The sequence below is a fragment of the Bombus flavifrons genome, chromosome 16 (assembly GCF_040668555.2).
Source record: "Bombus flavifrons isolate JBK064 chromosome 16, iyBomFlav1_principal, whole genome shotgun sequence".
NCBI classification, from domain to species: Eukaryota; Metazoa; Arthropoda; class Insecta; order Hymenoptera; family Apidae; genus Bombus; species Bombus flavifrons.
Genome location: NC_138457.1, coordinates 6,927,412 through 6,945,573, shown reverse-complemented (window position 1 = coordinate 6,945,573; position 18,162 = coordinate 6,927,412). Strand labels below are relative to the sequence as shown.

The 18,162-nt window shown below is 33.7% G+C and overlaps 2 protein-coding genes and 1 long non-coding RNA gene across 9 annotated transcripts; 2 read left to right on the top strand and 1 right to left on the bottom strand.

The window, feature by feature from the left end:
- Positions 1-853: 853 nt before the first annotated feature.
- LOC138188312 (protein tramtrack, beta isoform) lies at positions 854-15,506 on the bottom strand. 5 transcript variants are annotated; one of them, XM_069129962.1, is made up of 7 exons: positions 14,049-14,180; positions 12,749-13,891; positions 11,184-12,691; positions 7,486-9,214; positions 7,328-7,360; positions 5,871-6,863; positions 854-5,447 (listed from the first exon to the last, which is right to left on the bottom strand). In XM_069129962.1, the coding sequence occupies exons 6-7, from the start codon at positions 6,832-6,834 to the stop codon at positions 4,891-4,893; spliced, it is 1,521 nt and encodes a 506-aa protein (XP_068986063.1). In that variant the 5' UTR covers positions 6,835-6,863; positions 7,328-7,360; positions 7,486-9,214; positions 11,184-12,691; positions 12,749-13,891; positions 14,049-14,180; the 3' UTR covers positions 854-4,890. The 5 variants fall into 5 exon arrangements, with proteins under 5 accessions (XP_068986063.1, XP_068986062.1, XP_068986064.1 ...); XM_069129961.1 differs by lacking the exon at positions 7,328-7,360; XM_069129963.1 differs by lacking the exon at positions 7,328-7,360 and having other exon boundaries at positions 13,283-13,891.
- On the top strand, positions 5,348-7,306 carry LOC138188315 (uncharacterized). Its single transcript, XR_011175468.1, has 3 exons — positions 5,348-5,429; positions 5,934-6,887; positions 7,026-7,306. It is a non-coding gene; the product is annotated as an uncharacterized LOC138188315 (long non-coding RNA).
- ric8a (ric8 guanine nucleotide exchange factor A) lies at positions 14,222-18,109 on the top strand. Of its 3 annotated transcripts, XM_069129960.1 has the most exons (11): positions 14,222-14,251; positions 14,361-14,454; positions 15,743-15,789; positions 15,875-16,014; positions 16,247-16,356; positions 16,436-16,889; positions 16,960-17,206; positions 17,279-17,423; positions 17,492-17,642; positions 17,709-17,828; positions 17,909-18,109. In XM_069129960.1, the coding sequence occupies exons 2-11, from the start codon at positions 14,433-14,435 to the stop codon at positions 18,033-18,035; spliced, it is 1,563 nt and encodes a 520-aa protein (XP_068986061.1). In that variant the 5' UTR covers positions 14,222-14,251; positions 14,361-14,432; the 3' UTR covers positions 18,036-18,109. The 3 variants fall into 3 exon arrangements, with proteins under 3 accessions (XP_068986061.1, XP_068986058.1, XP_068986059.1); XM_069129957.1 differs by lacking the exon at positions 14,222-14,251 and having other exon boundaries at positions 14,352-14,454; XM_069129958.1 differs by lacking the exons at positions 14,222-14,251; positions 14,361-14,454 and having other exon boundaries at positions 15,562-15,789.
- Positions 18,110-18,162: the final 53 nt, after the last annotated feature.

The following is an 18,162-nucleotide window of genomic DNA, read 5'->3' as shown; positions in this document are numbered from 1 at the left end:
TTACAAAAAGATATTCATCTATCTATCATTCTCCATATCGATATCCATCATTCTATGTATTAAAGCCTTTACATATAAATCGATAAATCGATTAAGACCAAGTATATCAAATTTTATACTGTTTAATAGTACTTTCACATAACTATGAAAATTTTATTAACAAGCTAATTTCAAATTTGTTAACGCTAATTTATCAAACTAAATTGTCCTTTCACTTGTAACTGATAACGTGTCTTGCTGCAAAGATTTTGTTTTATCATTTAATTACCATACAAAGTTAATTCGTTGGTTGTTTTACCATCAGCTGAGGGCTGGTTGTCTCGTCGTTTGATTGAAAGTTTTCCTTGCGGGGATATTGGTGAACTGTTCCTGACACGACGACGATCAAGAAGGGGTTTTCACGAAGAGTGAAATCTCTTCAAAGATAAGTGGAACTGATCTCAACGTTGCCTTTGAACAAGAAAAATATTCACTAAATATATTTTAAATTATTCATTGTTAATTAACCAACGGGGTCTTTATCGTTAATTTATAATTATATATATATAATATTTTGTTTCTATTCTCTGATCTACATTTTATTATTATAGTAAGTTAATCGTGACTAATATCGATTTAAGCAGTCTAGACCATTTAATAAAAATTAAGGTACATAATTTGAACAAGAAACAGTTTTCGATTATTATTAAAAGAGTACAAACGAGTAGTAATATTAATATCTTCTCTGTCGATAATGTAGGGAACGACATGTTATTTAATTATTTTTATTCAATAATAAAAAATATAGGACTTTGTAATAAGTTGATCAGGTTGGTGGTTTGAAAAGAAATTTCTTCAACTATTTACTGGTTTATTGTTAAAAAATAAATCTTAAACATCTATTAATTAATATACAAAGAAAAACCATTTTCTCAGGAGTTTCTCAGAGTAATATATTTTATAACAAACTTGTACAATTCTAGTAACATATATCCATATAATGGAAATAGGAAACTCCGTGTTACGAGGTGGAAAGGTGTCAAACATTAGAAACTTACAATTAATCAAAAGTGCATTTTCATGTATACGTGTATATATGTATGTATGTGTATGTGTACATGTACATAAGTGTACATTATTTTATAGGAGAAAAGTCAGTCTTAAAAAATAATACGATGCTAAATTTACATGATAAAATTACTATGATAAAAAGACAACATTCTATCCCACATTTGATTGATTATGTACAATCTTAACTTGGCGATTATTGTAATTAAAATTCTTTATTTTAATTTTGTAAGGCATCGAAAATTGCATTTACATACCATTTAAAATTTATATCATATAAGTAAGACAACCCATAACATTTTATGCTAAATCATTTTTATAATTTTGATCTAGACCATTCAAGTGATTTCACAATTTTCTATGCATTAATTATTATTAAATACGCTTCAATTTGTTGTTTTCTACCTCTCTTTTTCATTAAGTTCATTATTCTGTGCAGAAATTGTTAACGACATCTTCGAGCGCGAATTTTGAAATTCATTGATATGTTCTTGAGCACTTTGCACTTTTAATTTACAACTATATACTTTCTCTCTTTATTTTGAACACATTGTATAGTCTTTTAAATATATCTCAGTCTAAATATTTGCTTCGGTTGAACTATTTTTTGTCTGGTTAGGCATGTTATATGCATATCTATTTCGGCATTGTTATATATTTCTATCTTTCTCAATTTTAATATTTCTTTCTATCGCTACAATATGGCCTCAATATTTGTTTATATTGAAATCAGTCATTTTTGTATACAAGGTGTTCTAATAATCATGGTATAGGAAGGGATACTACGTGCGTCAATAAATCGAGAATATGGAATGAAATTTTTTTACATGGCATTTTGTTTTCAATAAAATAAAACTTCAAAATTCGATTATGTAAACTTGGCTAATTACCGGCTGGTTATGAGTAAACAGTCAGCATTTATTCTACGTGAAATAAGTTAGAAGTATAGAATAAAGTTTCTCCGTTTATAGATTTTTGGTTTTTATGAATTTTTGTATTTTTATAAACATAACTATAGTAATAGAACTTAAATAGGAATTTGTTTCATCTGCTAAATATTAGAATAAATATTCTATTTTGGATATTTTACGCTAATATAATTGACATTACTGTCATTTGCTTATCATTCTAATAGTATATCCAAAATCTAATACCTGGCCTTATATTGCACTTCAAATATTATAAGTGCTTCTCTGGAAAACTAATGATTCTGATTTATATTCTCTTACCAGTTCACCAAAGGTATATTTCTGTATATTGTATGCATTTTGTGTATTTTTGCGCCTCCAAATTTCTCATAAATGCATAAAAATCCGCAGTATATCCACTTAAGACCACAATAAATTTCATTCTACATTTTCGACTTATTTTCTATCTTAAAATCGCCGCCTTATTATCATTGTGCCATGATTTCTAAAACATTCTGTATAAACATTATTTCTCTATTTTACAATCGCATCGCGATCAGCGAACAGGTACAGTGTGATAATTTTATTATATGTAATAGTAACAAGAAATTGTCATTTCATCTGACACTCGAGTGCTTTGAGACACTTGATTGTGTTCAATTTTTCATTATTCTACAATTCTATTGTTATACTAATAAAATGCTATAAAATATGTAAGATGCTGTAAAAATAGAAAGCAAAATATTCAGGTGAAATTGCAATTTCGTGTTATTCGTCACCACTATTAAATAATTCTCCAAACAGCGCATCCTACTACCAACTGCGTGAAGTTGTTCTCCCGCGAAAAAAGTAACCAATAACAACCCAGTGCGGGAGGACAGAAAAATTTCAAATGGTCGTTTGCGCTATAAATTTTTAAACAAATCTATTGAAATTGTTATGCAATTGATATTTGTTGATTTGGAATAATTATTAAACATATTATTCGTCACACATTGGATAACACTCATTCACGCAACTTTTTTCTATGAAGTACGGTATTCTCTTTGAAAATACATTGCCTTGCGTTTGTATTTTTCTCCATGTTCACTCAGAATGATTGTTTTATCAAATTCTGTTTTTCGTTCTATTTTAATATTATTAACAAAGAAATAAATAGTTTTTAAATTTTTCACTTTGTATTTTTTATTTCAGTAACATGTTTCAGTGAAAAGAATTATAACTGAAAAATAAAAAGTGCTTAAAGCTATTTTCAAAAAGAACATGTGAGTCGTAACGTATGTTTTAAATTTATTACTTCACTATCTATACGTAGGTAATATGATATAATATAATATAGCAGACAATATATATAATAATGTAGGTTCAGCTCTATCAGTCTTAACGTTAATAATGAACACTATTGTTCGTTGTACAATGAGGTAGTTCGTTCCGTGCAATTATGTATTAATATTTCGAGGTAGTATTAATCCATGTTATTATGGATTAATATTTAGAGGTAATTCATTCGTATGTTATTATGCATTAATATTTAGAGGTACTTCATTCGTATGTTATTATGCATTAATATTGAGCAATATTGCAGCTGTATCCCAGGGCCATTGATCAGTAACGCTAATGTATTCTTATAATTAGCAACAAATTAACAGCGATATCATCAGTCAATAACACGAAATTATTCAAAGTGTATAACTCTATCCCTTTTTTCTCTTTCTTTATGCTTTTTCAGAATATATATATATATGTATGTATGTATACATGTATATAATATATAGTTTGTATATATAATCTATGTCTTAGTGACAGCATTTAATGCTAAAGATAGAAAATCTCTCTTAAAAGAAAAAAAAGAATTAAAAACAAAGTCATTAAAACAATATACAATCTCTTCACCTTTTTCTTTCACGCGGCATTTATATTCTATAAAAGTCAATGAAGATTATAAAATATTACTACTATGTAGATTGCTAGATGAGAAAAGAACGAGAATATCGAATCACAATGATTACACTGAATTAAAAAAAAACAAATATATATATTCACTAGTTCAAAAGTGTTTAAAGCTTAATGCGATTCGAAATTAGTTTGTAAAATCTTGAAGATCTTTCGCGTATTATCGAAAGCCCGTTTCTGCTATTAATCTGATTAAAACGCATTTCTTCAAGACTTCACAAATTAAAATAAGCTAAAAAAACAAAAACATATATATATATATGTATATATAAATGTGGTCAATTTCATTAAATATTCGAGTAAGAACATTTGCAATGTTTTTCTTCCTTTTCACTAACAACTTTTAATGAACTACTGATACTTTCTTTTAAATTGTTAAAGTACATTAATATGAGAAGGCACTATATTCCTTATTAGCATTAGGCTTTAACAACTTCGGAACACAATCGTTGATTATACTTCAGTCTCTTGAACTCATAACGCATGAATCAGTCTTGTGCAAGGTAATCTGAGAAGAACCTCATATACCAGATTCCTTATGTATATACGTATGTTCTATGACTTACTTTTGCGACGACAATCTATTATTGATCCCTGAGTCATTTGTTAAACGCTGACTTACTTAATTGGCTTCTGTTTGGTTGCGTCTTTTAAACCACTTATATCGCCTTGTTGCTCTCTCTCTGAGGCACACACAAGTCTGTGATTGTCTGTAGGGGTATGATCTCCCGTGAAACGAACAACCAGATCATCGTCAAATATAGAGTAATTTTTTAAATTCGTTATATTACGAAGCTGGAACGTATTTTCGTTTCACAGGACACGGAGACTTGCGTATAATTTCTTCTAAAATCCAATACCCTTAAATTATCTAGAAACTTTTCGAACAGTTTTCATGTGATAACAGACTGAGTAATAGTACGTTTAGTATCTGTTAGAGGTATAGTCCGGTAATCATGAGAGATAAGATAGTAAACCCAGGTTAATTGTGACTACACGAATCAGAGCCAATATCCTCCTCGTCCTTGATCACTGAGGATGGTGGGACTATCACACGAACATCCGACTTGCGACTTACAGAGAGATCTTCGACCTGATCTTCGTTGTTCTGCTGTTTCACGGAATGCACTATGGGGCTAGAGGTACAACGACTGACGTCCAACATCTCCCGGTCTACAAGACCGTCTCTCGACTTATACGCATCGAGAATAGATCCAGAACCCTCGATCACACTGCCACTCTCGTTCTCGTTTTCCGAGAGGGCACCGCTGTAGATGTTGCCATTTGCGTTACCACCGATTCCATAAGGAAAACAGGCGCCACTACCATTCGAGCCACGTTTAAATGGTCGTGATGTCGTGATTCCTAACTTTTTCACCTTATCGTAAAGAGTTCGAGAGGGTACTCCGTACTTACGTGCCGCCTGGAGGGCACTCATTCCCGAACGTACTGCCTCGATCGCAGACATTATGTCGTCCCTCGTGTATTGCTTGTACCGTTTCCACTCTGGCTTTTGCGCTGGTACGTAGTTAACCATCCCTGTAACAAAAAGTAATAATTGTGTTTAATATTTAACTTATGATATACATATACATTCTTCTATATTTAATGACAGTAATATATAGAGTAACAGCAAAACTTTGTCAGTACATTTTACAGGTATACTCAAACACAAAATGTTATATAAACATAAATCATTTAGAACTTCTGTCAATTCCACGCTACTGAACTTTTATGTGTGGATAATTTTAAAAAAGAAAAATATATCAAACAGGTATTAATAATGAAGCTGATTGGTTCATTAAAATGAAGCAAAATCAAAATAAGTTTTATAGTAGAACGTATTAACAAAGTTCAGCTGCTAAATCATAAGACGCTCTGTGTAGTAAATATATAGATTAATAAACAATACGTAAATTTTTCGAAACTTGAATCTTTAATATTATATTTCTTTTCTCTTACCTGGTTTAATGTCTGGAATATATGACTGTGGCGATGCTTGCTTATCGTCTTCATCCATTATAGACACATCAGTATAAGGACTATGTGCAGGATCCCCATGAACTACATCCGTACTACTGCGTCTGTCATTCTCATTCGAGGAGCCATTACTGTTGCTTCTGAACTGATTTTCGTGGCTATCCGGATGCAAGAGGGGAATCCCTTGGGAACTATCCGCGTGACCTTGACCCAGCACCGTTCTGAGAATCGGTGTGTCTCTGTTCATTAACATATTTGAGAGTTTCCTGCGTTTCAATGGAGAAGTCTCAAAACCGGTTAAAATGGATGATGACCCGCTTAACATGGCAGAATGTTGATGTGTCGCCGTCTGGTGACTGGAGCTGGAATGAGTGATAGGAATCCCTGGTAGAGGCCACATTGGCAGCGGTAAACGGCTACTTCTATCAGCTGGTGATTTGCCATAAATATCATAAGTAGTCCCCGTGGAATGTGGAGGAGACGTATGATCACTACTGTGAGCTGCGCTGCTGGTTGTACTGGTACTTATGGCTGGAGGAGGTGACATAGAGGTTTCAACCTCTTCACGACGACCTTGGGAGCCATTTTCTTCAACCAACCCTTTCACCTTTAGTACTTCCGCGACTTTTAATAACCCAGCCAATTGCTCTTGAGCCACGTTTACTTCGCCTCGGTACATATACTCCAGGATGGCTTTGATCTCAGAATACTTCACGTCTTTCAATACGACGATAGGATGCTTGCATGGTAAGTCAATGAACAGAGTTTGGAAGTAGGAGGAACATGCTGCTAGGACCATCTTGTGGCATTTGACAGACGCGCCTCCGTCAACTGCCAAAGTCACGTCAGTGAATGCCTCATTTTGCAGCAACTCATCGAACACTGTCAGTAAATTAGAGCGGTGATTGTTCCAGCGCAAACAGTACTGCTGCGAGGTACTCGCCATCTCGGTTAACTCAATCAGCAAAGCGGGTTCTGAAAGAAATTGCGAATAATTAGGTTAACACTAATTAATTATTTACTATTATATGATTAGAACTGACTAATAAGCATCGAACACGATTAATTTTTTAATTTGTAAAATTATAGAACACGGTAAACTGGAATTTACAAAATGAAAATGTAAAAATGTTTCAGGAGGTGCTTTTTACGCATCCTTTAACAATTGAACCGCTAATTGGAAATGAAATTCATAGGACATAATATTTTACGAGGTATGAGTCATGCTTGTGAAACTACCCTCATTTAACAATCGGATACTGCGCATGTGCAAGACGCGTGTTATGCTATAACGCATATGCGGAAGTTAAAATTCGAGCAACATTGATCTTGCGATGAATAAATTAAGCTTCAGCGAGCAAAAACTAAGAAATAAAAAACACGTTAAAAGCATGTAAACGATCGTTATTATTACAAACATTATTATTAATAAAATTTACTAATGATTGACAAACATTAATCCACGATGAATACTACATGAAATAGAAAATATTGTAAACATTGATAATGACAAGTCTACGTACGTATATAATAAATTAGAAAAGAATTTATTAGTACAATTCTGAAACATCTATGACATAGTATTCCGAAGACTTACATTTCCAAAACTCTGACGCAGTACGGCGAAACTGTTCAAATGGCCGCCGAGTAGTACGTTAGGAGATGTACGATTAGTTAGCATATGTGTGCACTCGCATTAGTAACTCAATTTCGTTGAAGCCAGACGACAGAAACGTTGCCGTAAAGAATCCAACCCCTAGTGACTGCACATAGCGCGCGGAAGCGCGTGTATACGCGAAACCGCCGATCAAAGCAAATCCCTTCACATCCCTTTAATTTTCACCAGTAATAGCCAATCATTTGCGAACAGATCATGAACACGGTCTTATTTACAAAAACAAAATTCACCCACGAAAGTTCTTATCTTCGTCTTCTATTGTCGTCTTGGTTTTATCTTCTATTGTTATCCAAATGTTTGTCCTTGTTTTTCTTAACATGTGTATTGTTCGATATTTGTATATCTTCACTAAAGCTTTGTTTTCGCAATCGTCACATTAGTTTCTTTCGAGGTTTGGTGCATTCCTGATGATGATTATAGTATCTTTGAAAGCAACGGTGTCGCTAGTCGATACGATACGAGTGCACACTCGTAGCAAAAGCAAGCTTTAACGTATTTAGAAACCCTCTCCCACGGCCTACTCGGCGACCACTGACGAGCCGTGCGTGGAAGACGCACTAGGCCGAGCTGGTCATGGCTCTCCTCGCATAGGGGTGTTCATACGTGTGCGTTCGTGCTTCGTCTGTCGTCATTGTGTGCGTATATCCAATGGCGTAACTGACGTCCCTTTATGCGAAATATTCCAGTTAGGACTTTTAAATGACGTATCATTAATGAATGAAATGCATTAGCAAGAAATGAACGGTACCCGGGAACGATTAACGCGATTAACGAGGTAACTTTGTCCAGCAGAAACGAAATAACTAGGCGATTAACAAGTTTGTTTAATGAGTAGATTATGCGAACCATAGTCTGTTGGTAACGAAATCTAGAGAAACTAATGTTTCATTGAATCTCTAGATATTTAACTGCAAATTTTGCTAGTTTTCAGAAACGAAAATTTGTTGCATCTAAGTAATAACTTATATTAATTGATTATATTATTGTGTTATTAATAACAAATAGCAATTTGCAGTATGCTTCTATCACTACTCATTATATATTCACTAAAGATAAATTAGTTTCAGAAATGAGCCAAATTGTATAATTAAGATATTATGAATGTAATTTTAAACTATGATAGTTTATATTGATAATGACTTGCAATTTTAATTTCATATTTTCTGTAATATTATACTATTTTATTAGTTTAAATCGTGCTATGTAGTATGTATACTATTGAAGTTCGGCTTGAAAGGGCGTAAAAAGCTAAAAAACATACAGATGGCAAAGTTACGCCACTGAATAGCACGCACAAGGAGTCTTGCAGAGGAATCGTCGCCCCTGGTTGCATGATCGGCCAATCACACTGCGTCTAGGCCAATATCCTGCGGGGTACGATGCATACACATCTAAGTGGTGCATGCTTGCACGCGTGTGCGTGCGTGGATGACTATGCGGCATCGTATGTGTACACCCACGTCTTTCACCCGCGTATCAGCGCTAGCGATGGCTATTAGATTCCCTTTTTCTCGCAAGTTTTCGAGCAACGGTTCAACTTTTTTATTTCCTTGAAATTTTTATCATGACTTCTCTACCATTTTGTATTTAAAAATTCTTATTATCTTGCTCAATTACAATTAGTTGACACTGTATTGTTTCAATGATCCTGAATGAATATTTTATTGCAGTATTCCTGCATGAATATGTTTCATTGGTATATAAAATACAAATGCATAATAATATGATGAAAATTCTATTTAGAAAGTAACAAATATTCAGTTTATTTAAGCCTTTCCTGCCTTTACAACATTAAACTTCATAAACTTTAAACTCAATCTTCTCAGTTTACAAACTAATGGAGATAGTTAACGACAATATATCTTTTAGTAAAATTAAGAGATTTGTTGCAAGTCTTCCAGAATTTATACGTATAGATAGAGAGATACAGATGTTAAAAATTGTGAAAACTGAAAAGGCATCTTAAGACCATCACTAATTATCAGTGGACTAATGTGCGGCAAGGTACGAGAAACCTGCGTGTCTGTATGCGTTCCCGAAAATTGCTACCACGCCCTGGCTTCTATGCAACCGTCGATCGCGCTTGCGTGCTCTTATAAAATCTTCCAAAATTGTTCCCATGTTCCTCGCAAATCAAACCGTATTTCATCGTAACCAGCAGTATAACTTTCTATTCTTCGATTCAACTCTTTCTACTTTGTAATAAATTTATAGAAATCCATTTCCATAGTATATTAAAAAATAGATCTACTGTGATGATTGCAATGAAAATTCATAAAGGGAGTAAAATAGAAGGCTGAATGAAACATGGCTAAAAAAGCTTGCCAGTTCTCTCTTTTCTCCTTTCCCTCGCGAACAGACGCACGTGGACGTCGTTTCCTGTTTACTAGGGCTCGCGAAGTGGCGCATTAAGAACGGGCCGAAAATATGCGGCTCGATTCCCACCTTATCTCGACCAGTTCGTACAGCAAAAGAAGAAGTAGAGACGATAAAAGCGGGGCACGATAAAAGAAAATCGTTTTCCTGCGTGCTCGCGTGCACGTATGCATAGTTTTACACTAACATCGATAGAATTGTGAATGTGTTAGTGAGTGCGCCATCGGACGAGACCCTTGGGCGAAGAAAAAGACGAAGGAAAAGGGGGAATGCGAAGCTGTTAAGGTGAATCCTTGTATACCGTTGCGCCATCGAAAAAATTCCATATTCGATGTCGGCTGAACACACCGACCTCGACTAGACTCTTTCTACTTCCACATAGTGAATTGGTCTTTCGTGTTAATTTATAAAATTGCTATGTTCATTCCTCTTTCAATAGGATATCTAAATCTAAATCTAAATTTATCTTTCAGAAGATGTCTAAAACTATAGAACACTGTCTTAATTGTCTATTAATATTACTAATTATTTTCATTCAATCGTCGAATATCAATGAAATGGAAAATTTCTAAATTTAAAAAATTAACAAAATCTAAATTTCAACTACGCTATTTATAGAATTACCTAAAAATTGAAGATTTGCAGTTTATTGTACAATTTGAAGTTTTCTTTAAATCATAAAGTAAATTGGAATCATAGAATTGATCTTACTTTATGCACAAGGCTTTTTGGAATAGTTGCGGTTCTATTTAATAAAACAACCAGCCGGAGCTCCAGATTTAGCAGCCAGCTTACTCCCTCTTGTCTCAGGACGACCGGATTTTCACTAAAAAAAACGCAGGACGAACGAAAAGCCATAGGCTGCTTCATGCGTTCCGAAGGAGCCATTAAAAAGGAAGTTAGTGACTCCTCGAATAGAGGAAAGAAAGAACGAATAGGAAGAACATATTAGTGATAACTATAGCAACGTTGCACATTATCTATCGTGAGCAAAGCGATGATAGAGGGATACCAACTGTTTGCTTATCTACAGATAGCATGGAATTCTTGATTCCGTATTCTTGCGTATTTTGTCGCATCGTTCTAAAAATATTACTCTGACTACCTCTTCTTTCTTCTAGAAAACGAAGAGATAAAGGTTGTATAAATAATTCTGATAATTTAAAATAATATTAAATTGAGTTGATCACCGAAAATGAAATAAATGAACCGTTAGATATACACATGTGCATCCCACTTACGTAAAATACACAGAAGAATCATGTAGGTGTAGACTATCTGTAAGGAAGGGAGCTTTACATGGATCTAGGCTGGTCTCATCTGAAAAGGTGCATGCAAGCGGCTTTTCAATCCCCTTGAGGAACCTGTTTCTCTTCACATACGCTTCTCGTCCTCCTGACTTCTCTAGAAAACTGTCTCGAAATTTTGCCTCAATCGTCTGAGCGAAAGAATAAAATTCAAATTCGTAGAACATGATTATGTCATTAAATGCATATCAAATTATCTTTATTATTTAATTGTATCAAACTTAAAATGATAAACTGCTTAATCCTTCAGTATAAAATCATTTTTTCATGCCATCTGATTTTAGAAGACTACATTAAAAAAGAACATTTTGCACCTTACTAATAAAATTAATTATTTCTAGTAATTATTTTTAGTAATAGTACTTTTTAATAATTTCTTTTGCTCCGAGATAGTACTCGTGTACTATAGAAAGAAAGGATGCACATAGAATTACTCGTCGAGGCCGATGACACAGGTGAATGGGGCGTTGCACCCGGTAGCTACAATGAATGGCCATGCAACAAGGCAAAGCAGATCTTGAACAGTAGGAACAAAGTGCACTCGGTTACACGGAATAATTGCACTTGACGCCGGAGGGTACCCACCGGACCAACAATACTTTAGCTATTGTATAGGCAACAATGTATCAGCAGGTAGCCGATCATCGATCGGGGATCCCTTCGGTCAATGGCCTTGCAATGCACGCCGAGGCCTTTACATGCATCTGTACGAGGTGTTAATGTAAGAATCAAACCCTACTCGCGTGTTTATTTATTTGATAATAATTCTCGTTCAGTACTCCTCTGATCAAACTTCAAGCTCTCCTCTTCTACAATAATAATACTCTAATGGTATTCTTCTATAGTAATAATCTATTTACGCGAGCACATTGGGGGATGGAATATATTTCTAATTAGTGAAATAGAATTCTATGACGTTATTATAGAGTCATTCCTTTAGAACTCTAATCTGTTTCTGAAAATTGCTGCATAATCTAACCTATTAAGATAGATTAAAAATTTAAATAACTGCAAATTAATTCGTGTTCTGATGTTTGGAAATAGATATTATTTTTGAATGGTAGGAGTGGTAGTATAACCATTGTAAAACAGCAGCCATTTTGATCGTCCAGTGGATTTCTATGCATCAGTGGTTAGAATATCTTCAGTGTTGCAATAAAAAGAAGCACAAGTAAGGTGTATGTATCCCATATGCAGGGCCAAGGTTTATCTGTAGTGGACGAGTGTCAGTGGGTCGACACCCGCAAACCGGTCCTGATCACGTGGAATGTGAGCCCGCTGTGCGATGTTGCCACGTATATGCATGATTTCCCAAAAGTGCATCCACCGTAGGCCCACTGCACGCAACACGCGTGCACGCACGCATGGTGCCCTCCCCTCTCACGACTTTCGTACGATTTCGGGAAAACTGACTCCAAAATCCGGGTTTCACAAACCAGCCCCTGAAATAATATTCAGATGTTAGATCATTGCATTATATACACGTTGATATAAATTACATTTGTTAGCTTCCTTTTATTTCATTTATTTCCCCTTTTTTATACTTCTAACCTCGTATTTTGTCATAATAGCTAAAAATTTAACTTTGTAATTGATTTTAAAGTTGTATTATTATATGAGCCTCCTTGCGCAATTAAACTAATATCAATAAAATCTTACAAGTCACAAGCCACACTTTGACAAGAAAACAGATGAAACTTTATTAATAAATTTTACAAATTACAAATGATCTAAGTATTCTATTGTAAATGTAAAATTTATAAATTACAAAAAATAAGTAATAATATAATTAGCAACTTGTAACTTGTCAATTCACTAATATTATTGGGTGATAAATTATTATACAAGAGAACCCTGAGTTCTGGAATGGATAGAAAAAATATGTACGTTCTATTTCCAATTATTAAAACAGAATATTTAATTTCTTTACCAAATCAATAGACTTTTAATAGATTAAAGACTGGAAATAGAATTTACTATAAAATGTAATGGAAAAGAATTCCTATTGTCGTTTAAAACTGAACAAGTTTTACCAGTATTATTATCGCCAAAAACCAGCTCTTCGAGTATTTTTCTAAGAAAGAAGAAAGATAGGAATACCATATTTAATTTAGAAAGTGGCGCGTAATTTACGCATCTATGCGCGCGCTATTCCCGCTCGTTGGACAACCCTACCCTTCAAGGTCATTCCTTTTCTATTCTTCTGCGCCCTTTTTATGTCTGCCCGGATGGAATAGAAGAGTTTTTATAGCGGTATGTCCTTGGAGCTTGACAATGCCGGTTTCCTGTATGAGGCACCTGTTGTATCGCTGCTCTTTTCTTTGCCACGCCTAATGTGCACATCCGACGCGATCGAAGAATTTATTTCTCTCTTTTTTGCCTTCTTTCTTTCTCCTTTCTCTTCGACCGTTACTTCGAGCCACAGTCAAAAATAACCTGAGACTAAGTGACGGAGAGTCCTTTTTAACACGAAGAGAACTGTGCGAAAGTGTGGAGGATGGGATGATAAGAATAGCACATAGCTATGGGGGAGAGACATTTTGTCTAAACTATGATCCCCTGTTTTTCAACTTTCGGTAATCGAGAAACTATTTCCCATGTTACAAAACTTCGACGAAATTATCCTTAATCAATAATGAATCCTATAGAAATTTACAAAAATTAATAGACTTGCACATTGTAAATGGATGGACATGAAACAAAAGTAATGAAAGTTTAATATGTATATAGTAACTGAGCATTTTATATAAATTGTAATTGGGAGGTCCTACGCCAATGCATGATTTTCCTAATACCAACATTTCTCCTGATATACGTTTTTGTGCATCATGGCGTCTCCTCCGGCGAAAAAACTTGGTGGCCGAGCGATTACAAGAGTGTGATGTAATCCGCGCGCGCGCACTAGTCAGGAGGTCAAAGAAATGCCCATAGCTTGTTTTGTACGCGGAGAAGAAAGTCGTTGAACCAGATCGCCAGAGCATCGACCACGGAGTCGACGGCCGGTAAGTGGAAGTCTCCGCGAATAGAAACCTGTTTCTCCTTGATCGCGTGTTCCACGCCCTTTCTCCTGGTCCCCGGTTCCCCCAGAAACGGCCCTTATGTATGTTACAGGGTCAATCTTCGATAAAATGTTGCGGGCTAGGAGTGAGTAATAAGAGCTTCTCCTGCCATCTAAAGGGAGCCATGGCTAAATTCCGTGAGAAAGGTTAGATTATTTTGTTCCTTCGAAAGGGCGTTGCAAATTGTAAGCTTCGTTTAGGAATCTGAGAGGATCGGTATTATTAGTGGAAACTGTAATAAGAAATATATGAGTTAGTAGTGAAACTATATAATGATAACCAAAGTGTGATAATAAGAACTATTATTGTATATTTATATTATTAATATTATATAATACTATTTTATATTATATGATATAATACAGTTTTAAAGTTTCGAATATTGTTAGTCAATCCTATAAGACCAAAACTGTCTTCTTATTTGGTATTAGAGCTGAATATGTGTTTCTTCGTACTTCTCAAAATTTTCAAAATATTGCTTGTCACAATATTAGAACATTGGATGTATTAAAATATTACTTGTTTTTATTTTTACTTTATCAGCTATTTTTTCAGCTATCTTTGGACCTAACAGATTGTTTTCATTTCTAGCCATGCTATATAAAAATTCTCTGAACTAACATAAACTAACACTGAAATCAGAAGATTTACAAAAATGTACTTACCATATGTTTCTTGTGTAACCTTCATATGTAATATAAGAATATTAACATTGCATTATAGTTTCAAAATAAAAATGTAGATCTAAATATTATCATAATTTCTTTACCCTCTTTAAATCATTCTCTAATTTTTCAATTTTCGAAGTTTTTAATTAAATTATTTTCATCCAAAAATCCAGAGGTATTTAACTAAATTTTTACTTACTCAATCTGATGTAATGTAAATCTGAATAACGTGAATTAATAATAATAAAATCTTCATTCATTTCTGGAGTTAATTTTTCAAACTCTCCATGCGAGATCAAGATGAAAGTGGTGCCCCGGCCGTTATTTACGAAATGTTCGATTTCAAACCTCTTATCGATTCGATAATCGGAACCATTTTCGTGTTTTTCAATAAAAATTATCGAAATTACCAAATCCTAACCTATATGATATAACCTCTATTACATAATATGAATAAAATTTGAATCCACTTTGTTTCCTTAATTGAAATACTTAGAAATGAAAAGATTGTAGCTCTCCTTGAGAAATTTAAGATTGATCTGAATTCTGAGATTTTGAAATGTTCTTTTTGAGTGCCTAGTTTCATAGAGATGGCGCTCAAGTTAGGTTACTTTAATACAGTGACCTCGATCCGTGTATAAAACGTCGCTTAGACGTTTAAAAGTCGTCTGGAACGTCATTCTTATACGATATAATTTCTTTTGAATTTGACAAATATACTATGCGGATAGTAACATGGAGGCATTAGTGCAACGAATAATTTCAGATACAAGCGACGAATTTTCAAAAGATATAGCCATCTTTGAGGAAAATGTATGTTTAAATGTCTCAAAGATTTTTGTGAAGAGTTAATAACATAAATTGTTTTTGTTTGATATTTATTTTTATATTATTTTAGTATGGAAGCAGGACTGTATTCGAAGAACTAAACCACGATAAGCTACGAGAAAAGCTATGGGAAAAATTGTTTCATTGTCTCTCAGATAATTCACAGTCATCACTTCATCATAATTGTTTATCTACTTTACGGATACTTAGGTAATACTATAATATAGCTGTGTGGGCTTGTATGAGATACAATATGTTATTGGATATGTTGTTTTATCTGTGCAGGGTATATATAAAAAACTTTATTGAATAAACACATTTTTATTTTTAGCAAAACATTAAAACTTTTATGACAGCCACTTTGTGTTATTGCTTTAAATGTAGACCTATAGCTTTTGCTATTATTATTAAGTAATTCTATTGTTTTTCTCCATTAACGTAGCAGAGACAAAACAAAGCTATACGAATTAATCACAGGCGAAAGACTAGGTATTATATTAAATAATGCAGCTCTAAAGGACACAGGTGCAAAAGAACATATTTATACCAATGGTAAGCACATTACATTTAATCACAAAGTGTTCAGATAAATATCAAATATTTGGAATTATTTTATTTATTTATTTTGCAGTTACTGTCGAAGCTCTCAAACTACTATGTAATTTGATATTCAACAGTGCAAAGGTACAGGAAATATTACCAAAAACACTTTGTTTGCAATGCCTAATTGAACGTATGAAAAAATACAATGACCACATTCCATACGAAGTAACATTATTCGATACTAGAATTGTATTCCTGATTACTGCCCTAAATGTTACCACCAGACATGTTGTCAAAACAGAATTAAATGGAGATGAGTGTCTGATAAAAATGTTGGAAAACATAAGCAATCAATATGAACAAGATAAATCACATGATATCAAGGAAGATAATGCAACATTACTGTGTGAAATTTTAAAAGCACTATTTAATTTGTATATAAATTCAGATGATATGGCAGAAGAAGAGAAGAATAAGAGTTTAGTTTTAATTTTGAGGAAACTATTGTTATCTGAATGTGAAAAAGAAGATGATCTTCAGAGGTATTTATTACCTTTTACATTGCCATATATGTATATTATCATATGTTGTTATACTACTTTTATATTCCAGCAACATCGCAAATCTATTAACTGTAATACCATATTACTGTTATTCAGTAATGATACCTCCTAGTAAAGAGAAACACAAACAAATATATCAAAATATGGACATGAGTGCAGTATATGTTTTATTAAAATTTCTAGACAAAAGACTAAATTACAAAACCGATTTAATAGGAAATCTCAGTCCAATTGTTACTACTTTTATCAGAATGGTTAAAGCTGAGAGATTGATTAGAAAATATGCAAGGTTACAGGTAGAACTCTTTTCCATTTAGATGTTCCAAGATATTTAAGGTTATTGCATTAGTCAGTGGTTTTTTTTTCAGATCTTACCTCCTTTAAGGGACGTAATGCATCGCCCAGAAGAAGGAACTACTCTAAGGGCTAAACTGTGTAAATTATTAACTTCTCCTGTAGTAGAGGTACGAGATCTTGTTGCAGAGTTCTTGTTTATACTGTGTAAAGAGAATGGTAAGGCTACAAATATTTAATAAACTATAATATATATTTAGTTAATAATATATTCCTGTCATTTTTAGTTGTTCGCATGGTAAAGTATACTGGATATGGGAATGCTGCTGGTATGTTTGCAAATAAAGGATTATTAGGATCGAATAAAAAAAAGCCAAATTACTATTCTTCTGAATCAGAAGACAGCGAAACTGAGGAATACTTGAAACATAAGGAACAGTAAGTTTAAGCTTAAGATCATAATGAATTTGTGTTACGATTTTAAGAAAATCTGTACTTACAAAGGATCAATCCTGTGACTGGTTGCTTTGAACATCCAAAACCTAATCCTTTGGAAGGAATGTCAGAGGAACAGAAAGAGTATGAAGCATTGCAGCTTCTTGGTCTTGTTGATAAGTTAACGAGGTTTGTACTGTCATTCATTTATGAATATAATAATCAATTTGTTTTTGGTACAATGTTTATGATATATTTGATTATTTTAGGGAAGGTGTGATGCAACCTTGTAGGATTGGAGAAGACGGGAAACCAAAGCCGATCGAACACGTTTTGGAATTGCAAGAGAAACTGCCAAAACAACAATATGCCCATCAGGATTCTGATTCTGATTGAATGCTGAAAAATACTTCTTATATATAAAACTATATGAAAGAACAGACATGAAATAAAAGCATGTATGTACAAAATGTACTTTTACTTTCGTACCCTGCTTCGTTGTCAGCCAAGTTCTTCATAATTC

Bases quoted from the DNA above. Each gene is read 5' to 3' on its own strand.
- LOC138188312 (XM_069129965.1), bottom strand. From the start codon at position 6,834: ATGGCGAGTACCTCGCAGCAGTACTGTTTGCGCTGGAACAATCACCGC. The intron at 5,448-5,870 runs GTAAGAGAAAAG...TTTTTGTTACAG, and splicing joins TATTCCAGACATTAAACCAG to GGATGGTTAACTACGTACCA.
- ric8a (XM_069129957.1), top strand. From the start codon at position 14,352: ATGTTACAGGGTCAATCTTCGATAAAATGTTGCGGGCTAGGAGTGAGT. The intron at 17,207-17,278 runs GTAGAACTCTTT...TTTTTTTTTCAG, and splicing joins GAAAATATGCAAGGTTACAG to ATCTTACCTCCTTTAAGGGA. The intron at 17,643-17,708 runs GTAAGTTTAAGC...GTACTTACAAAG, and splicing joins TACTTGAAACATAAGGAACA to GATCAATCCTGTGACTGGTT.